General features: G+C 51.1%; 8 protein-coding genes across 8 annotated transcripts; 3 read left to right on the top strand and 5 right to left on the bottom strand.

The window, feature by feature from the left end:
- Positions 1 to 203: 203 nt before the first annotated feature.
- On the bottom strand, positions 204 to 1,222 carry K444DRAFT_279885 (uncharacterized protein). Its single transcript, XM_024871554.1, has 3 exons — positions 1,004 to 1,222; positions 534 to 917; positions 204 to 440 (listed from the first exon to the last, which is right to left on the bottom strand). The coding sequence occupies exons 1-3, from the start codon at positions 1,121 to 1,123 to the stop codon at positions 303 to 305; spliced, it is 642 nt and encodes a 213-aa protein (XP_024726950.1). The 5' UTR covers positions 1,124 to 1,222; the 3' UTR covers positions 204 to 302.
- A 4-nt stretch (positions 1,223 to 1,226) lies between these two features.
- K444DRAFT_486168 (uncharacterized protein) lies at positions 1,227 to 1,412 on the bottom strand (the record flags this gene model as incomplete). The annotated part of the gene is made up of 1 exon (XM_024873115.1): positions 1,227 to 1,412. A coding segment is annotated over one exon (186 nt), but the record flags the coding sequence as incomplete, so codon positions are not given.
- Positions 1,413 to 6,855: 5,443 nt separating this feature from the next.
- Positions 6,856 to 8,476, bottom strand: K444DRAFT_548166 (uncharacterized protein; the record flags this gene model as incomplete). The annotated part of the gene is made up of 2 exons (XM_024876355.1): positions 6,856 to 8,307; positions 8,372 to 8,476. The coding sequence occupies 2 exons, from the start codon at positions 8,474 to 8,476 to the stop codon at positions 6,856 to 6,858; spliced, it is 1,557 nt and encodes a 518-aa protein (XP_024726952.1).
- A 661-nt stretch (positions 8,477 to 9,137) lies between these two features.
- On the top strand, positions 9,138 to 10,622 carry K444DRAFT_657673 (Metallo-dependent phosphatase). Its single transcript, XM_024886179.1, has 2 exons — positions 9,138 to 9,536; positions 9,582 to 10,622. The coding sequence occupies exons 1-2, from the start codon at positions 9,326 to 9,328 to the stop codon at positions 10,547 to 10,549; spliced, it is 1,179 nt and encodes a 392-aa protein (XP_024726953.1). The 5' UTR covers positions 9,138 to 9,325; the 3' UTR covers positions 10,550 to 10,622.
- A 2,954-nt stretch (positions 10,623 to 13,576) lies between these two features.
- On the top strand, positions 13,577 to 15,142 carry K444DRAFT_470964 (uncharacterized protein; the record flags this gene model as incomplete). Its single annotated transcript, XM_024872878.1, has 2 exons — positions 13,577 to 14,258; positions 14,856 to 15,142. Coding segments are annotated over 2 exons (969 nt in total), but the record flags the coding sequence as incomplete, so codon positions are not given.
- A 3,076-nt stretch (positions 15,143 to 18,218) lies between these two features.
- K444DRAFT_638263 (uncharacterized protein) lies at positions 18,219 to 18,695 on the bottom strand (the record flags this gene model as incomplete). The annotated part of the gene is made up of 1 exon (XM_024884229.1): positions 18,219 to 18,695. The coding sequence occupies one exon, from the start codon at positions 18,693 to 18,695 to the stop codon at positions 18,219 to 18,221; it is 477 nt and encodes a 158-aa protein (XP_024726955.1).
- Positions 18,696 to 19,700: 1,005 nt separating this feature from the next.
- Positions 19,701 to 20,694, bottom strand: K444DRAFT_280246 (uncharacterized protein). The gene has a single exon (XM_024871555.1). It carries the CDS (start codon positions 20,475 to 20,477, stop codon positions 19,920 to 19,922), a length of 558 nt encoding a protein of 185 aa, XP_024726956.1. The 5' UTR covers positions 20,478 to 20,694; the 3' UTR covers positions 19,701 to 19,919.
- K444DRAFT_485981 (DnaJ-domain-containing protein) lies at positions 20,573 to 21,166 on the top strand (the record flags this gene model as incomplete). The annotated part of the gene is made up of 1 exon (XM_024873107.1): positions 20,573 to 21,166. A coding segment is annotated over one exon (594 nt), but the record flags the coding sequence as incomplete, so codon positions are not given.
- Between the last annotated feature and the right edge of the window lie 39 nt (positions 21,167 to 21,205).

The raw sequence follows: 21,205 nt of genomic DNA on the forward strand, positions 1-21,205 counted from the left end.
AGGAAGGATCCGTGAGCAATCGAGGATCAATCCATGGGCATATCGCCCGTCACCCCGGCCCCCCTCCCCTCACTTATCATGTTCTTCACACCTCACAGGAGTAGCGAAGGAGAGACAAGGCACAAGTCAAGCATGGAGAAGATAGTGATGTAACAGAGTGGTATCATTCATAACTCACACAGTCAATACATTATGCAGCCAGCTGCCTTTGCTTTTACACCTCTTGCAAGGTTTGAACGGTTTGGTATACGCAAGAAAGATCGCTCAAATCGCTCACTCGCTTGCCTACTTCCGAAACAACATCAAAAGTAAAAATAGGGTAAAGATAAATGTCTTGGTGGTGGACGAATAAAAATAGACGTAGGCACCGAAAGGAGAAGGTACAGTCCTCGTATCCATCGCCAGCTGGACAAGTCGATGGATGAAACGCATCCATCCGTGTCGGCGTCGAACGTTGCGTTACGTTGCGTTGCGCAGTGCATGCATCCTCAATAACCAAGGCAACTCAGCTCCGCTCCTCTCCATCCATCCATCCGCCCTCCCGCAGTGGAACGGGATTCTCCGTCGGAACCATTCTCCCTCCCCCAGCATGTGTTGTTGCAGCGCATCCCAAGCCCCACCAAGTGGGATGACGTCATTGAGGGTTGACGAAGATGCAGCCCGGCCAATAGCGGGACGCCAACTCCCGCCCTATTTTTCGCGCCCGAAACGGCCCTTTGGCTTTCCTCCAATGGGGTGGAGGAGAGGAAAACCAATTGGAGGAGGAGGTTGGAGGTGGCGAAGTGTGCCGGGAGATGAGTGGAGCTTGGCGTTTTGGTCTGCAGGCAACCTGCAGGAGGGTGCATGTGGGTGGGATTTCTGAGGAGGAGTGCAGAATCGCATCTGCTGTTTGTTGTGTTCGTGGTATTGGTGGGATGGTGGAGATGCAGATTCGCATCTGCTGGTGCGTTTTCGATGTCGCCATTTCGGGAGGTGTGATGGTCCAGGCTGTTCGTGGTGGGATGATGAAGTGAGATGTTGGAGCTGGCTTTCGCACAACTCGTTCGAGTGCAGTTCGATCCCTTGGTGCCGGTGTCGTCAATCTTTGTGTTGGTGGATTTTCGTATCGTAGAGGAAGTGACATCGAAATTGAAGAAAAGAAGAAACCCTTCAGACTTTCTCCCCTCTGTGGTCGTGTATTCCACTTTCCAGTGCTGTAATTCCTGTGCCCTTTTCTCCCCTCATTTATATCCTACCATCCTCGCGCAGCGGTCACAATAGTAAAGGTTATGACCGAATCGAACCATGCCGCTGGCACTCGCATCATCCGTGCTGATTTTCCTCAAATCTCCATCTGCTGCTCGGGAACTGGTGACGGTCTCCACGCACTTGGCACACCGTGAGCAGCGCATGACTTCAACCCGTGGTTGGGCCTGGTCCATGGAATAGTGTTGTTGCTGGGCGGGATCGTAGTAGTTGTAGTTGGAGGAGGAAGAGGAGGAGTAGGAGGAGCCGTATGAGGAAGAGCCGGACGAGGTCTCAGAGGAGGTGGAAGTCCGTTGGGCGTAGTTGGGCGTTGTTTGCGGTTGTGGTCTGTGTGAATGATGGGAGGAGGAAGATTTGTGATGATGAGAGTGCGAGGAGCGATGAGGAGAGCTAGAGCGAGAGCCATGCGCGGCCTCAGTCTGGAGTTGGAAGAATCGGTGGGACATCGTGACTTTCTCTGCGTACACACAACCAAAACCTCAAGATCGAGACTGGTCTAGATTGTGGAGGTGAGATTGTTGCTGGAACCTTCAATCGATCGATCAGAAGAATTGAGGATGCTGGACTTTATCCAGAGAACAGAGAGGAGGGAGGAGACTGCCAAATGTCGTGTCGTATGTTGCTCGCAATCACGGTTTAGACGTGTTTCTGCCGCTGCAACTCTTGGTTGGCGTGCAGCGCAGACACCGGGGCTGAGGCCCAACGTCCGATGCACAATTCAGAATTCGATCAGAGGAGCGAGGAACCCTTGATTCAGCCAATCTGAAGGCTGATCTTGCCCTGATTAGGTACTCGGCAATGCGAGGTGAGGTAACCGGGATGCGATCGTCAACTGTTAGTGGTGGGACGGCGCTGAGAGGGGACCAAGGAGGAAAGTCCTAATTTCGAGATAAGGGGAAGTGTTTTGGAGAGTGAGGAGAGTGAAGAGGATATAATTGGTGGTGGTTGGTTGTATCTTGTATGTCTGGGGGAGTCGGCGGTGATGTCGTGTATGCACCTGCGGGAGCAGCAGTGCCTCAGTGCCTTCGTGGCTTGTGACCACAACGTTGACGGTGGTCTCAGGATCCTATTTTGAGCACGGACTCTCGTATGGACTTTCGCACGGACTTTCTGGATACAGAAGTTCGAGCAGATATGCCTCAAGTGGGAGGACATGCAGATATAAGAATTGCATCCCGGCGTGAAGCTGACTAGGCCGCGCAGTCTAGTCCAGTCATCACTAGCCCTGATCGTGCAGCCCTCGATCCGCGACGCCGAGAGATCAGAACACACTTCAGATGGATGCCGCGGGACTCTCCTGAGCCACGAGACTCGCAAGCCCCAAGCAAAAACTCGAGTCTTTGCCCAAGGCTTGGGAGTTAATTGTCCAGTCACAAATGCCGCAGCCTAGGTTTGCCTCCCAGGGGCTCCAATCAATGCCCATCCGCGCCCGAGAGAACACTGAGCCCCGTCTGGCCCGATTAACCGTTACGCTGCGACGTCTCGATCGAGCTGCTGCTGCTCCCGAACGCGTATTCTTTCTAACGGGCGCCTTGCGCAAACCTTGCTGCGCTTCTGCGGGACTCGGCAGGGAAGCGTCGATGAGGACTGTCCAGGGAGGGGGCCTTGCGATCATGATAAGAGATCTTCACAGATGACAGGTTTCAGTGTGGGCGTTGCGCGTGGAGACACAAGGTTGATCGAATGAAACGAAACAGGCCGTACGCAAATCGTACTGTACGATGTTTATTATTGAATAGAGTGTGTGTTGCGTTGTGAACTTGTGTTGTGTCCACACATGCAAAGTCAGCATTGGTATGCGTCCAAGACACGGCCACGCCGCCGATAACAAAGCAGCCAGCTGCCTGTTCTCCAACAAAACACCCCTTTTGCTTCCGCAATGCCCGTTTATGACCACGTCTACCGTGCAGTAGGGTCGTATCTAAATTGGGCCTGGTTGTCACGAATGGGGATCGCGTGCCTCGCATCCGACTCGCGCTTCGATCGGATCTGGGAATCTTCCGCCTGTACCGAGCCCGGACCGGAATATTCCCCTGAGACCCGAGGTCATCCATCTGCTTCTGAAACCTTTCCATGTCCGCTACGATGACTCAGTTCTCAACCTCCTTTTCTGCGCTGCCTTTTGGAGGTCGAGTATCTCTCATCCGATCTCCCGAGGTTGGCGTTCATGGAAACGTTCTGGTGATCCACTCAGCAGGCTAAAAAGCCACTGAGGCAGCCTCCCGCTCAGAGGAACGCCTCTCTACGCCACGACGACGCCGAAGGTTTCTTGTGCACCGTTTATTACTCGATGCAAACCTTCTTCTAAGCAACAGGTTGTCGGCCGCCGACTTGGAGAGTTCAACTCCAGTGAAATTGCCGAAAGGCTCTTTGATGGAAACAGGCTGCCGTCGAAGATTGCCGATTTTCCTTTACTTTCAGGTGCGGAAGGGCAGGACAGGGGAGAAAAAGTTTGATAAGTCGTGACCGTCAAACCGTCATGCTTTTCCCACGGAGCGCATGTGGGTCAGAACTCCAGAGATCATTGTTTGGGAGGGACCAATGAGACGGATTTGCGAGGTTTTCGTTCCTCGAGTAAAACTTCCGCGTCCTCCAAGCGGCTCAAAAGCTTGGTCAGGCCAGGCTGTTCTCGTCCCCACACATGCCTCTACTGCGCAGGTTCGGACATATCTTTATCGCCATTTTCCGTTGAGAAGAGTATCGTCATCGCTTTCCCAATAATACTAATTTTTCAATTGAAGAAGAGAGAAAAATAAGAGTTCGTCATCAAGTTAGTACTGAGTTGCAGAGTGATAAGTATGCAGATCTATCAATCCGATCCCGAGACATATTAATGACCTGCTCTGAAGATCTGAAGGGGAAGACCTGATCTGGGCGATCCCCCTCTGACTCCAATCCCTAGTCTCTGCCTAAATCATATCTTATCTCTGTTTCGTATCGCTTGCCAAGGGATAACTGCAGCCGTTTGTGTGCATGGACCTGTGCTCAAGTCATATCGTATCTCACATGCGAAACTGAAAATCCATGTGCAGTTGGCAGGAAGCACACTCGTCATGGGTATTGCTCAGTCGCAACAATTTCTTCATCTGAGAACACTCCATACCCCAGATCTGTGCCAAAATGTGCCTCGTCGCCTTGATCTGATCACCCACCCCCACCCTCCGTGCTCTTCTGGATTCTGGCGGACGAGAGACGTCAAGTCAAGTATCAAGACATGGCGACTCTTGGCTCTGGCTTGGGATTTTGCACTGTCAACGCCAAGAGCTTGGCCCTCCTCTCCGATCTTAAACTGACTTTGTAAACTTTAAAAGGGCTGCTTGACTTGAATCGGAGAGTTTTGGGTTCATGGCGTGGCAGGCAACCTGAAGGATGGTGGTTCCATTGCCTGCGTTCAAACCCTGTCACCTCGGATGTCGTCCGGTAAGGCACGTCCAAAGTCAATAGAAAGCTAAGTTTAGACGCACAGGATGCGTGGTGCACATCCGGGTCTACTTACCATCTGAGCTTTCCGTTCAGAGCAATCACGATTTAGAGGCCCATATTGACCTTGCCATCGCTCGCTCGCGCTCGACTACATTTAAACTTTTAACGTCCCTAATCTAATTCTTCCAAATCTTAAAATGCAAAGCTACTATCCAGTGCCGGCACTATGACCGGCACTTCCTTCACCACCAAGCTTTCACTCGGAAAACTCCCTCTGTTCCAATTATCGACGGCCCCATCCGCTCCCATTCAACCCTAAGCAAGCAATACCCAAACGTATTTCGGCATTAAATTGGAATGGATGGGATTTGTTTGTTTAGATTAGAATCGAATTCACTCCGCACAGATAGATGAACGGTATAGGAGTTGGTGTATTGGATCATGAGATCCATGGCTGTCGATCTCGCTAGAATATTGATATTTATGATGGAGCTCAGAGCCCAACCACGGCTCTCAAAGTTGGAAAGTGATTAATCCAAGGCTCAAAAGAAGGGCTTGACGAAGTGGCCAGCCCTATTCCCGGGATCTGGATTTGACGGGGTTCGGATTTACTTCTCGGGTCGGTGAGGTTCGAAGGGGTTCTCTTCCGCTCCTCCCTCCTGCTCCTCTGCAACATCCCGACTCCCAAACCCCAAACCCCAAACCCCAGCGCCTGGAGCCTAGAGCCCCTCTATTTTGCCGTCCCTCGAAATTATTTCTTGAGGCTCACTGTTCTTCAGATCCATAGGCGACGAGAGACAGACGGTTGCAGTGTTCTAGGCAAACGGATCGGCAGCACTAGCGGGAGCTAGAACGTTCTTTACCTTGAATCAAGGAAGTTCACTCGGAATGCTTGCCGAGGAAGCCCTGGTTCCTGATTATTATTCACTGCGGAAGAAAAGTTGGTTGGTTGGTGGGGAGAAAGGTCCAGGTCATGCACAGTGACGAAGATGGTCCACGCTCCTGGATAGAACTCAATGCCACTTAATAGTGCCTCGGTAGATGAAGAAGGACAGAGCATACTATTCTCCAGATATCTTACCAGGCTTATTGGGATAAAACCTGGATTGGCTGGAGAGAGGGAGGTGGAGTCGATGCACGATGACGCCCAGGAACGGTAAGGATGCATAAAAAGGTCTCTTGGAGTCCAGAATATTCAGAAGTGGAGTGGGATGGGGTGTTCTCTTGGCCGGGCATGAGGCGAAAGGATCAGTGGTGACGAGGTTGAGAGATATAGAGACATCACGATGCATGAGCAAGAAGTGGGACAGCATAAGGGGGATAAATGCATGTTCCCACGGAGTCTAGAACGACGAGGATGTACTCTGTGGTGCGTTGCGAAGTAAACGAGTGGAGAGGGGATCGAGAAGGATGGAGGACGTATTGTTTAAGGTCTCGTGGATCTGGAACAGCTTACCTGCTCAACTGTTTGAGCGGGCGTTTTTCGAGCAACTCGCCCCGGAGGCATTTGATAGACAAAGTACTCACACCAAAGCACGCGAAGGAAAAAGACGGAAAAGTCAAGGTGTTCAACTTTTATTTATCAACTCCTCTCTGCTTGCTTGCTTCGCTCGCTCCGCCCGCGAAGAACAAAGGTTGTATGTATGCACATACTCTTAACACCCACAACTCCGTTCGAAAGCAAATACAAAGAATATCTATACAATAATCGAGTCAAGTTCGCTCGGTATCATCTCCTTTCCACTTCTCTCGACCCCATCAATCAATCCAGATGAATCCAGCATCTCATCTCATCTCATCTCATCACTCTCCATGCGTCAGTTCTTAGTAGATCTCGCCCCGCAGCTCACCAGATATGAGCGAAAAGGAAATATGTAGCCGCCCAATCACGGCCGGGGAATCTGTAACCTTACTGCAACTCAACAAAAACATGAACAAGAAAACGCAATTTGATTGCCAAAAAGGGAGTCGTAATTCATAACAAGAAAGGCAAGCTGGCAAAAAGAAAAGCGCTCCCTCAGCTCAAAAATCAGGCAAAAGGAAAAAGTCTGTAAGCAATGTACTGTTTATTTATTCCCTCTCTCTCCAGGGCTAGCCTAGATTTTCGCGGATCAGAGAAGGAAAGGGGAATCGTTCGCCCAACGCCGTGGATAGAATGTACAAATGAAAGGTCCTCGATGCAGAGCATCACATCACCACGCAGCAGCAACCGCCTTCTTTCTGCTTTTCGTTTTCGAGAGGCTCCTGTGTCCTGATCGGGGGCTTGGGGCTTGGCAGCGGTCCCACACCTTGCGTACTACCGGATATCTTCGGCATCGTTGAGTAGCCCCCTGAGGTTCCGGGCCGTCCTGAGCTCAGGGCTGGGGATTTCGGCGCTCGTAACGGCCATTCTGAGGGATGTTCTTCTTCGGGTTGGTGTTCTTGTGGTTGGGCTGGTGGTTCTGGCGGTACGTGGAAACCTTCGTCACTCAGAGGGCGGAAGGAGGTATCGTATACGTTCCCGAACTTCCCTTCCTTTTCCCATTGTTCTTGTTGTAAACGTTTGGCGACTGTGGGGAGCAGCTGTTGGTCAGGAGGCAGTCGAGGATCGGGCTTGTACATTGAATTTATCCACGGAGGATCTCCTTCTGGCCGCTTCACACTATTGCTCTGTCCCAGCTCTCCGGATCGCGTTGGTGGTCGTTGAGCGGAGGAGGTATCTCGTGTTGCACCGGCTTTTGGCTTGGGCCTTTGTTGGGGTGTTGATGCTGCCCGAGTGCCTTTCTTTCCAGGGGTCTTCTTCGTAGGAGAATTCTCGGGGACTAATCGTTTGGCTGGTGTTGGAGTGGCTGTTGCATCTTCCAGAACCTTGATGCTTTGGCTCCGCCCGCGAGATTTGGGATATGATATCGCTTCATCCTCGCCCGTCCATCCCCCACTCTGCTTTCTAATTATAGGCGTATCTCGTTCGAGATGTTGCATAGGTATTGGAAGAGGACTCGTTTTGCAGACCGGTATCCTTGACACTCCTTTCACCCCTCCACTAATATCCCGGTATATGTCCCCCTGGTCATCAGCAACCTCCTCCGGTAATCGTAGATCCCATGCATTATTTTCAGGGGCTTCCTCTTCCTCGGTGGGAAATGATCCTACAGGCTGCCGTTTTTGTGCTTGCTCGCTTCTGATACCATTGCCCTGCTGATCTCGACTATGCTCTCGGCGGCTCGATTTGCTCGCTGCTCGTGCTCGAGGCAGTATGATTCCCGCAGCCTGGAGCTCCTGGCTCTCTATGCGCGCAAGTTTATCCCGGTGGATCCACCTTGAATGTTCTGGGTCCTCATCGTCATCAAACACATCGCCGTTCGATGGTTTCCGCTCCCCATAATCCATGCTGCTGATTCCACTCCTATTCGGCCCATACAGATCTAACAAACTGTCCGGCGCACTTCCCGTTTCGCTAATACTGCTATCCTTGCGAGTCAGCGCATTTATCCGAGCTGGCGCTAGATATCCAGAGTCTGCAGAGCGTGTCGAATTGTATGTGTCGTTTCGTCGTTGGGATAAATCGGGACGGGAGTTTTGGTGACCCAGCGAGTGACCGTTTGTTGTGTGAGATAGGGGAGGTTTGCTCGAATTGTTGAGTTTCGTTTGAGAGAGGTTCTGTTAGGGCAGGTCAGTACTGCAATCAGGTGGAAGGATTCACCATGTCATCCAGATAACTCACCTCTGTTTGCGTGGGCACGGAATAGTTCCATGTGTTCGACGTCCCATGCGAGCTGCTCGGGGGGGTCAGAGCAGTTGGGGCTTGCGGCGCGGAGACCGCAGCCATCTTGCCCTCTGGTGCTCGAGATCAATGCAGGCGGAGTTGTGAGGTTGCTGACGTTCTGGAGAATGGACAATAGCGAGGTCTGCTGCAAACGAGCGTCGGTGTTCTTGCACTAGGCTATCGGTGATATTGGACTGTCTCGCACACTCCCAACAATCCCCGAGACCCGGCAGGCTGGCAGAGCGCAGTGATCGAGTTCTCTTGTATCCTCGAGACGCGGTGGCAGCACAGGCCGTTCTCCAAGACCGTCAGCGAGCAATTGACAAAGATGGCTGGTGGCTAGCGGTTGAATGAGTGGACGTGCGCTGCGGGCCTAGGCCGACGCGACGGTAGGGCAATTGGCAGGAGTGAGGGAGGCGGACGGAATAGCCGTGTCTGGATGGGCGTGCTATATGCGAATCGCGAGATGAGCGACTGTTCGTTGGGGTGGAGAGACGTCGTCGTCCGTATTTCTCGTCGCCGTTGCTGGAAAAGGGGAGCTCTGGATGGCGTTGGTAAGGTCAGCGGCCAATAAAACGGGGGGCTGAAGCCGAGCAAAAGGAGACGAATCACAGCGTCCTGCAGCCTCGACCAGCATTCAGCCTTTCAACCACCGCAATTGTCCAGATGGATTCCTCTGATATCTTCAGACACACCGAATCTGTGCGAGGGTTCAAAACACAACCCTGAGGAGCAGGAGCTCATGTTTCAAACGAGGGAGCAGAGATTTTCTCTTCTTCGGCGATGACACTGTGATCGAGGGTGGGTTAGGACCAAGGCAGGTGGGCATCGGTGGTCACTTCCCTTCGAGAGAATGGCTACATCTCTTCTTTCCTGAGCTTTTCATCTTCTCTTCAAAAGCCATCTGCAGCGATGGCAGACGCGTTGCCTACCGTGCGCAAGACGCGCTTCGTCTGCGTGTCCGATACCCATAATGCGACCCCCAATGGCTCTTTCAAGCTCCCCAAGGGCGATGTCCTCCTCCATGCCGGGGACTTGACGAATCAAGGAACCTTCTCTGAATTGAAGAAGACGATCAAATGGATAGAGGAGGCAGACTTCGAGGCAAAGATTGTCGTTGCTGGTGAGTGTGGAGGCATCCTTGACGAGCAGAGACTGACGCTTGGAGGCAATCATGATATTACACTCGACACCGATTTCTACAATCAATACGGAATGTACTTTCATAATCAAAATCCCGAAGATCCCGCTAAGTGTCAGGAACTGCTCGAGCAGGCGCCGTCGATCCTCTGGCTGAAGCACGAGCATGCAGTCATCAACCTCGTCTCGCCGTCTGGTCCGCAGACAACCTTCAAAATCTTTGGCTCTCCGTTCTCACCCACTCAAGGAATGTGGGCATTTGGTTACGGCCCGGACGAGGCATATCAATTATGGGACCAGATACCCCTAGATTCCGACATTGTCGTCACCCACACACCTCCAAAATATCACTGCGACGAGACAAGGGAGCGTCGGGCTGTGGGCTGCGAAGGTCTCAGGAATGCATTATGGCGAGTTAGAAGTCGTCTTGCTGTATGCGGACACGTCCATGAAGGCAGAGGCGTTGAATGTGTGCGCTGGGATCTTGATGCTTCGAACATCAAATACAAAGAGAGCAAAGTAATTGCCTGGGAAGATCCAGGACGGGAGAACAAGAAGCTATCGATAGTCGACCTTACGGCCAAAGGTGGAAATCCTTTGGATAATGATGGCTCTGTTGGGGACTATTCCCAACCGGACACGGCCACGATCAAGGTCGTGCGGGAACCGGTCCCTATCTTATCACCTCTCAAAGGTGGTGGTCTTGAAGCTCTCTCGACAAGCGCCAAGCCTTCAGCCAAACTCGGAGTGTCACGGATCACTGCGAACCTACTTGCCGTGCCAACCCAAACTCTACCGCCAGCAACACGCGGCCAAGGAGGAACACCTCCGTCAGAAAGATGTGATCTAGCTGCTTTGTCAGGCAGGATGGGCCGTCAAGAAACGTGTATCGTCAATGCTGCTATCATGGCCTCTAGTTGGCCTCGGAACGGGGCCAAGAAATTCAACAAGCCCATCGTGGTCGACATTGACTTGCCTGTTTGGAAGAAAGGTTGATATGCGTGCTACCCCCTTTGGAAGGAATCGTTTGCTATCAAGCGGCCCAGTGCTTTCTCGTCCGATGTTAGTTCCTTCACTCATTAAAGACTGCTCATTCCTCCAATTAGCGTCATTTCGTGCCTAAGCTTTCGTTGACAGGCCTGATCTAGTTACAATAGGAACTTGTCGAATGCATCGTCAATCCATCATTCAACTCCTGCCTCTCCACAGCCTCTTAGTCTTTTTCTGACCCCGGTCATGTGACGAGTCCTAACAATCTTCCCGCCCTTAAGGCAGCTGCTACAAAAAGTCCTTTCTACATGTTTACCAGCAACCAGACGATGCTTACCTTTCAGCATCTACCGCTCATTGCATGGCCACCTTCAGCTCTCCCTGGCCCTCCACATTGAAACCGCCATTGTTCCTCTAAGATTCTAGAGGAGAGGCCACCGCAGCCGATCTTGACCTCACCATGCACGCCCTACATTGGCTGTGGCTGCTACTTTCGAGCAAAGTTACCCTCGGGTCGCCCACCACTTCTGGTACGGAGGTTGGTGATTCCACACACTATGTGCTTGGCGTACAAAGAGGCATGAGTCCAGCGGAAGCTGTTCGATATTGGGAAAAGACTGGCGAATGCCATGCAGAATTTGTTCGGGCGAACGAGGCATATTGAAGGGTCGGCCTTCGGTGGGTGGTACGTGCAGTCTATGGCCGACATGGCTAAGAAGAATTCAAACGCGTACAAAAATTTGAACGAAATCTTGTTGTTTGCAGAACTCGCAGCCGGTATTGCTGACCTTAAGTGCACTATGACTACTAGAATCTGTCAATCTCAGGCAAGTTGCAAAGAAATCGTCAACTACATCCAAGCCCAGATCATCACCAAGGACGGTTATTGGTGTGCTTAAGAGCGACAACACAAATATTGAACTCCTTGACCTCGCAAGGGAACCTATCTTGCACTCGGGCCTTTTGCTGATAGATATAACGAGATACTTCCACGCACCTTACGTACGTGAGCATGCAGACGGTCTGCCTCATCACATAACCCGGCTAACATTGTACAGGAAGAACACAACACCGCCCAACTCGACCTCATTTCGGTAGCAAAATGAATTGTCGACGACTCCACTGGCAACGGTGAATGAATCGACATTGCCTGCATGTTTATTGTAAAGCTTTACCAATTGGCCTTCAGGCTGCTGAGTTCTCGATTTCTGGCGGCATGGCTGCTGGGAACGCTCTCTCAGGCCTCAGTAATATAGCCGTCTTCTACATCGAGGCTTTCAAAGCCACGACGGAGTTTGGAGCTGCAAGGGACGATATCCTAGCTGTTCACATGTACAGAAATACCCCTGATAGCCACGCTGGATATAGAATGACAAATTTGCCAGCGCGTGGATTGGAATTGTGTGCCAGTGTGGGAGGGAAACCCCCTGGTGTCTCGTCGGGTGGTGTGCCTGATGAGAAAGTCCGATACAATCACCGAGAGATCCAGAGCCACACCAAGGGGGTTTTCACGCATTCGAGGAGTGCTCTACAATAGTTCTATAGCAGTCTTATGCAAGGCAACCGCTCTGGTGACTGGTACCCACCAGGGTCACTTCTAAGTTCCTTCATGAGTCGGTCAGACGTGGCTTCTGCGATTGATAGTCTTGATCATAACTCGACTGCTTTGAAATGGAAGTCTAGTATCGACATTGAGCAAAGACAGGCAACTAGCGATTAAAAGGAATTTGACCCAAAGCTCTATTCGGGGCCTCATCTCAGGGGCCTGGGCCAGTCAAAGAAATACTATAAGAAATGCGCCCACAACGTGGAGAGAAGCACAAAGATCTGCAGTGCCAGGTCCAGCAGGCTCTGGTCATCTCACACCGAGAGTTGATACTACCCCGAAGATGCCTCCAACCGTGTGTGCCAAGTGCAATGCTTCACGTTACAGCCGCTCAAGAATTACGAGAAATTCCTGAATGTGAAGGACAAACTGGCCAGTGGAATCTTCCCTTGGAAGTTGTCATGAAGGCAACCTATGAGAGCTTCTTGAATCAGGGCAATAACTTTAAAGTCCCAACCGAGTGGTTGTACATCTTACCTGGGAGAACAATCTTAAGCGTGATCATGCCACGCTCACTTGGCCGACTTGAATTTCGCATCAAAGCCTCGGCTACCAAGCTCTTAGACGATCCTATGAATGGGGGGATGAACTGGTGGGGAAGCCAGCAATTTCCTTGTAGTTGAAGGACTGGAAGTCGAGCAGGATGAAGGAATTTATGTATGCATTGGGCTGGGCACCGGGTCAGAGGGACTTTACCACAGGCGCTGCGGGTGATCTATTAAATGATATCTGTAAGTGCTCTCCTCGTCTGGTTCTCTGCTCAGCATACTGTTCAGCACATCGCCCAACCCCTTTGACGTCTTTAAAACACCTGCGCAGTCGAACATCCCCGGTGCACTCACTGCCTTATAGGCGTTCGAGCAACCGAACATTTTGCTGACTGGGTTCCAGGCCCAGCTCAAATAAACAAGTGAGACAAGGTCTGTGCCATCCCGTGCCCTTCTGCTCGTTCTTCTCACTGTCAAAGGCTCAGCCTTTCGCGAAGTGCATTTTCGGTATTGGCCAAACTTCGCTCTTTCCCTTCTTAATCGTTCTATCTCTCTGAGCCCGCAAGATCTCAAGCCAACGAAATATTTCTGGCTACGGACTTATAAATACGCCGGTCTGGCATTCTTGAAGGCACAACAGCGCCGTACAGTAGCTCGAGTCTTAACCTTGCTGCAGAACCGAATAGATTCTTGGGTTATTGCTTCAGACTAGACAGCAACCTTCAACAAATAAACATCTAGCGGAGCCGCGAAGTTTCAGGGTGCGCCAGCTTTGGTGTGATAACGCAGATTCTGAAAGAAGTTGCTAATAATGAATAGAAGTCCTCCTTTGGCCGGTACTTCAAACTTTTTCCCTTCACGATGTTCAGAGAGACACTTCCACCAATAGAGCGAATGAGTTCCTCTTCCCTATATTGCCGCCTAGACATCGAATTTAAGCATCAGTCGCAGTCTATCCCCTTTTCTGAATGGCTATCCTTGTTAACGCTATGCTTCGCTCCACTCGTTGCACATGTCCTCGTCGGAGTTCCTGAACCGACTGTTTGCGGTAAACTCCCACTCCCTTGGCATGAAAGGATCTGCCATTTCAACCCTACGTCTATATTCTGGAGATACTTCGCAATTGTAGATCGACGTGCTCATGCTAGGAAATGGGATCGTCCTGATGATCTGGGTGCGGTTAATGCGACCTTCTGGGACGGAAACCGTTGGGATGGGTCCGTGGAGAAAATGGTCAGGATGAGAGGCAAGGCTACAAAGGAACCATCCTATCATCACATCTATGTATTCTCTGCATCTGCGGTTGGGACTCTCATTATCACTTTGCAAGGGATCCAAGCCATTTACGAGCTGATTGCCAACGCGACAGGCAGCGTATATGCCAGTGGACACCCTATCTCTAAGGTGTTCTTTCCGTTGGCTATTTTGGGTTTAGCCAGACTCCCTGCGGCTCCCTGGCTTACTGCAGAGTATAGATATCGCCAACACAAAGAGTCAGAACCTCTAGGCGAAGGGTATTCGGAGCCCCTACTTCCCCTGACCCCCCATATAGATACCAACCCCATCGCTGCTGGGTCCAACGTCCCATCTAATCAGTATTATCCTCAGAACTCATGGCGGGGTATTCTGCCCGGGTTATTCTAATGGGATTTCTAGTAGCGCTGATAGTGCTCAGTGTGTCAAATGAATAGAGTAAAATAGAATAATGGCCGTTACTCATATTCTATTCAAGTATAAACCCCGTTACTCATATTTTATTCATATATTACTCAAGTTATTCATGAATATTCATGAATAACTTGAATAACACACGTGATTATTACACGTGATATGGCTAGCCTAGTCAGGTAAGGCTCCTGGGAGGGGCCGTACCTAGTACCACCTTACTACCTAATCAGGTGGTAGTAGCACTTAGTAAGTAAATTGAACCTTAGTAATACTTCAAGTTTAATATTATAGAAAATCTGTATTTAAGTACCCTTATATAAGCTTGCTTAATAAGTACCTTATTTATTTTTTTAAAATTAAAATATATATTAATTTATAATAATCCCGTAACTTACACGTGACTATTCATGGTTATTCATGTTATTCATGAATAATTATTCTATTTTACTCAAGTTTTTTAAGCTGCTTGTTACTTATATTTTATTCAAGTTATTCATGAATATTCATGAATAACTTGAATAACTTGAATAATCCTTTGACACACTGATAGTGCTGGCCCTTTGCTTTTTCGCACTTGACTTCAAGTCAGACACCAGGATCAGTCTGACCAGCTTCGTCTCGCTGCTGTTTCATCTGTTTTTCCTCTTATGTACCTTGGCAATTGTTGCACCCTTTACTTGGCGGAAGGAAAGGGAGGAAGGCAATACAGCTACAATTCCTTGTATTTCATCGGCTTGGTACCAAGTCTACACATACATGCTTTTTTCGCCAGCGCTTGTCTTCATATTAATAAGCGCCTTAGAGACACGGAGAACCAAATGTGGCTTGTACACCACAGACCATATTGGTTGGGGACAAGATGATCTCATTTGTCAAGCATACCTAGGTTAGGTTCATTGATTATCTAATTGGTAAGTGTTCTTGACACAGTGCCTGTTTGAAGTTTTTGGTTAATTTCGTTCTAGCAGCAGTTCTCCATGACAGAGCTGTGATCCTGGCATTGATATGGTCTAGCGCAGCGGCATCCTACAAGGACAATTGTCAGATGGAGCGATCCAGCACTGACCCAATCCAGTGCTGTAAGCGACCCAGCACCGGAAACAGTCGGGTGCAGCTTGTGTACATGGGCTCTTAGATGTGGAGAAAGTTATCTGCCCTTATCCTATCGTATTGTATATATGTATGCATCTGTAAAAGACCTTGTGGAATATGTTTTGATTAATTAGGTTCGCACAATATCTTGCCGGCAGCAGAGAAGCTTCGCCCTTTGAGCTCATGGCATCCTTCCTTTTCTTCTGGATTCTTCACGCTACGTCTTATATCCAGAATCAATACACACCTTGATTTAAACCCTCATATTACTAAGTCGTAGTAGGACTAGGTAATATAGTGATTTTGGGGTAGCAGGGAACAGGTAGTACTTTAGTTAGACCTTCAGCCCAGAAGTGCCCAGACTGTATTCCTAATTTCCTACAACTGGGAACTGGTTATGTTACCAAGTTTTGCTACTCCAACCCAATCTCCAGCCGATAATTTGTCTACCACCCAATGTATTTTGAGCTATCTATTGAAACGCTGCAATCTGTAAACGTCGGTGTCTAGTACAACGAAACCATCCACCAAATCTACCATGATCACCCGCAATACCGAACGGAAAACTTCGCGGAGGCCCAAGCGTTTGCGAAGAACATGTCTGGGGAAGCCGCCTTTGAGTGCAATCTTTCGAAACCAGACCGCGGCAAGAGGGCAACCCCGAGAACGATCATTCACCACCAACAAGCCATGCACCCAGAATGGATCGACCAAACGATTATATGGGAATTCCAGAAAGTCAAGTTTGCACTTGGTATGATACCCACCTTTAACAGGGCTCCTTGCTAAACATCACGAGTGGCTTAATTTCAAGTGTAGAATTTTACTTGACAGAAATATTTTCCCTTTCCATCTAAGCGGCTAGTTTATATGTCCTTTTAGTAGGGAAAACGGGTGTCCCTTCTTTACGTAGCCTTGCTGCCGAGGAGCAGACACCGAGTCTGCGAGTTGAAGCACTGCCTCCGCATGTTTTAGATGGCGGAGTTGGGACTGCGTAATGCAATGTATGGTGCACTGCCTTGAACGCTCCAAGCTTGAATCTTTGGAAGGCAGACATCGTTCTACAGGAGATTTGGAGGAGGCTGTGGTTCGGACGTTGAAATTGAAATTGGAAATTGAGCGAACTGTTTGGGTCTGCTGGAGAGGAGCGTGGTGCAACTACATTTCTGAACTTTGCTTCTTATCCTTTCAATTGTCCTCTGTTGATGGATAGCTGAAAGGTGTATATGGCGGTTGAAGACAATATCTGGTATTGAAACCTGGACAAATCCAGTAAATGGGGGCATCGAAATGAGGTCACGTGCCGTGACACATTGGGACGACGACAGTTTCCATTTCATCCATCGGGCACGTTAGACCGATACAGCGGGAACGGCATAATCCGGTCACAGTGGCCTCGAATTTTGGCGACTAGGCCTCATTCGTTGTCCTTGCGAGAACTGGAAATGAGGCTGCAGCCCGGGCATCGGGCTGTGATCTGGACTGAGAGGTGACGAAGCCTGGGGCTGCGAGGAGCGTGTTGGGTTCGCCTTGGGCATCAAGTACGAATAACAAACCAAGAGCGAAATCTTGAAGCCCAAGGTATGGTAGCATAGCCGACTTTGCTGCCTGCCTGCGTCTCGTGTTTTGGCACGGCTCAAACTTGTGAACTCACGTGCTTCATTCTGCAAACTCTCGCTGGGTGGAAGGAAAGATAAATGATCCGAATCCCATCTCAAAAAGCCCACGGCATGGTTCCAAATATGGAAGAGACTTCATAAGGCTGTCATATTTAATATCAGAAATCATGCCCGGCAGCCGATTTCGCACTCCCACGCCCTGATCGCTTGACCACAGCTCATCCTCACACACACACAAAATCTCAGCCTCACTCACTGGCTACCCAGCTTTCCCTCTTTCCCAACGCCTTACGAACCCTTCCCGTCCCTGACTCACTCAAGCCTCCCAACGCCCATGTGAGAAATCGCACACATCACAACCATGATGGGCAAATTGCCCATGGCAAAGCACGGAAGAGCCTCGTCGTGGCAAGGAGTTGAGGAGAAGTAACCCCGCACAACCCCTGCCAATCACTCGATTGTGCCATGCGCCACATTTTAACGCTGCGCTGTGAGCCAACGCATGCGGATTTTACCAGAGGGTGGGGGAGGAGGGGTGGAGAAAGACACCTGGGGGGGGGGTTCATGGGAGGATATGAGGACGAGATGGAGGGTTGACGCAGAAGGATGGGGATGAGGTGAGAGTTGTGTTTATGTTTATGTTTATTATTTTGTTGTCATATTGGGTGAGGCAGGTCGAGGGGTCGAGGGGAGGTCTTGACCGCTTGATGAGGCCGCAGATGGACGGCCATGAAATCGATAGTGGGGAGCTACAGCTTCATGTCTTGTTGTGGAGGTAAGCTCCAGGAGGACCTGGTTGAGACTCGTGGATGGGATAGAGGCACCGGGTGGGATGTCTCATCTATTCGTTACCACTGAAACAAGTCCACTCGCTTGCATACATTCTGCACCTCTTGCGCCGAATCGCGGTCTGATACCTGAGATCGAGGATAGCGGGGCAGGTTTGGAGGAATGAAGGCATGGGGACCTGAATGGAGGAGGGATGTGTGAATGGGGTTTGGCACGGGGCTCCCGCTGTTTGGCTGCGTCTGGGATGGGCTCTCTGATCTCCCGTTCCGTGAGGACAGTTTATGGCGCATATCCACGTTGCTGCTGCAGCAGCAGGTGAGGTGAGGTAGAATTGGTTGGAGCCCATCCACTAGGGGCAAGCTGTGACGAGGCAGATTCAAGCCCTCCACAGAATCTCAGCAGCCAACTGCGAATCAGTGGATCACCTCAGACGGAGGGGATTCGTCCAGCAGGGAACCGATTGGCAGCGCGACTTCGGCAGTACCCATAGTCCAGCTGCAAGTGATGCTTGAAGAAGCTAACAGAAGGCTCAACCTTAAGCCGGCTTCCCGCCAGAGCCAAAAGGTAAGATGGGTCTGTCGGCCTGGATCAGCCACGCACATGTGAGGGTCAGTTGTGGAATGGTTCAGGGTCAGGTTCACCGCTGAAACTGGTGTATCGACTGCTGCCGATTGGGTCAGGAACCGGGTGTGCTGCCATTTGCCAAACGCTGGTGCTTGTGAGCTGCATTTGGGCCTGACAGTGTCCAGGATTCGACGTGGGAGGCCCGTGAGAACTGGGCCTGACTGAGGTGTCGGCTCTCCGCCAGAGGCGCCCAGCCAGTGGAAGAGGGTGTACCTGCTCTGGCCCCCATTCCCCCGATTGCACGCTGGTTGCCCACCGTCACGCATCGTCACATCTCGTCACATCTTTTCTTGGGATATATATATGAGGCTAGTTCTTTCTATGGCGGCCACGGGCGCCTACGCGGTCGGATAGTCGTAGTCTCTGGGGAGAGAGCACTAGGTTGATGACCATGGCAGTGCAAAATAGCACAGAGCTACAACGGTCTTTTTAACTTGGCCTTCTCGAGCGTGCAGGGTGTAGTAAGGTTAGCCTCATGCACTGAAGGGCCATTTCTGCGCCATTCAGAATGCTTCCTACTGGCTCAATAAAGTCGCTCGAGGGTGGGCGGCCTCTGGTCGCGTCCATTAGGGATCTTCGGACGGGGGATCAGTGATATGAACGGGTAGAAATGGGACGATGTTCAAATAGCAAGTGTGATCTGCTGCCTCTGTTGAAAAGTGGACTTGCATCCAGTAGTCTCCAGCCAGCTCAGCTTTCGAGCGTGGTTCTCTCTACGAGTCGACTGATATCTTCACTGGTCTTCAGCTTCCACTGCCAGCTGCGTGCTGACATCAATGCTTTCTGGTCCAGCTCAGATTACTTCTTCCTCTATCGTTTCCTCCGAGGCAGACGTTGCTGAGACTCTTACCTGTAGGAGTTTTCACTCCTGCGAGCCTGCGGCTTCAATAATACGTTTTCAATCCACTTTGCATCTCAGGTCAGGCTACCCCCCGAGCCCGAGCCCACGCACGGAGAGGAACATCTCTTCTGGCAAGAACACCTCGCCGTTTCGTATCTTCTCGGGATCGTTCACTCTGAGCCTCTCAGCTCAGCCGCATCGATTCTATTGATTCATTCTTCACTTCCGTGCCCGGGAACCTCACCTGGGGACGACGTTGCCGCGATCTGGCACTTGCACTGCTTCATATTTCGCCCTGCTGCTGCTTCCCCCACCGTCGAGGCTCCGACTCAAGGCTGCTGAGGACAGGCATTGCTTCTGGAGCTGGAACAGGCGTCGCTTCGCGAATCGTCTTCATCTCATTCACCGCCTCGACCTCATCGTCTGGTCATTATCCAAAGCCCCAAGGCGCGACCCCAGATCCAGGGACCGTTATCTGCTCTGCTCCGACCACCGCCCAGGGACGCCGGACTCATCTGTTCTTCCATTCACTTCTTCAATCGCCGCTGACCTCGGCCGGGCTTGACCTCTCTCCTTCGCATCGAACTTCTCTTCGCGACTTGCAACTTACGGAATTATTGTTTAATACACGACACGACACGACACGACACTACACCACACTACACCACACACTACAGTACAGTACAGTACTACGAGGAAGCTTCTCGCAGGCAAATTTATCATTGCCACCACTGCTGACGAACAACCGCTGCGGCCTGCTGAGTAAAACCGACTCGCAACGAATTTCGCGCACCAAGGAACAGCACCGCCAGCGCTCTCCAGCAGCGACAGCACCCGATCCCGCTTCGGGCTTAGCGCACAGCCACGCGACGTTGTTATTGGCGACACCAACCGGCCCCCCCAATCCCCATCCTCCCCCCCATCCAAGTCGGATTTCAGGAACATCGCCGCTGTCCAAAGTATCGCTATCGCCATCGCCATCGCTCCCGCACCCCCCATCGACCAAGGAGTGCGGGATAACCAGGAGTGCGAAGCCGTCGTTGCCTTCCAAATACTTCGCCGATATTTCCATTCCACATTCCATTCCCTTGTACAAAACCGTGTCGTGTTGCTCCGCTGCTGCTGGTCCCAACCGAACTCTCACTTTCATCGCCGTTACCATGCAATAGGGCCCTTGGATGCCCTCGCAGACGACGAGCAGCGACATCCACCACCACTACACCCTCAGCTGGTTGCCACTCAGCTGGAGTCATCTCCCCCAGGTCACTAATCTCCCCACATCACTAATTTCGCCACGTCACCATGGCTACGACATTACCCCCCGATCCATACCAGCTACTTGGAGTCTCGACGGATGCCAAACTATCAGAGATCCGGAGCGCACATCGAAAACTCGTCCTCAAGTGCCATCCAGACAAAGTGCAGGACGCCGCTCTGAAGGCCATCAAGCAGGATGAGTTCCAGAAGGTGCAGCAGGCCTATGAGCTGCTCAGCGACGACAATCGCCGGATGCAATACGATGACCAGGTCAAGTTGTTTGAGCTGAGGAAAGAGATGAGCAGGGGCAACCCGACGCCGAGGAGTAATCCCTTCGAGTATCAAGTTCGGACTGCGGAGCCTCGTCCCAGCTCGTATGAACGATCAGCCCCCACCTCCAATGTCTACACCTACCCCGCCGTTGTACCGAGATCGCACGAGCATTTGTACGAAGAGCCTCTCCGACATGCACCCAGGAAGTCATCGAGCTATGATAATTCAGATCGGAAGCGACGAGAGGAGGAGCGGAGAGATGACGACGAGAGGCTGAGACAGCGGGAGAAGGAGAGCAAGCGATCGGCACACAGCAAGAAGGAGAAGTCGAGAGACAAGGAGAGGAGGAGGGGTGCAGAGGAGAAGGTGCGAACTCGAGGAGTGGGCGCCTACGTCGAAGACGAT

This window comes from Hyaloscypha bicolor, assembly GCF_002865645.1.
Source record: "Hyaloscypha bicolor E unplaced genomic scaffold K444scaffold_184, whole genome shotgun sequence".
NCBI lineage: Eukaryota > Fungi > Ascomycota > Leotiomycetes > Helotiales > Hyaloscyphaceae > Hyaloscypha > Hyaloscypha bicolor.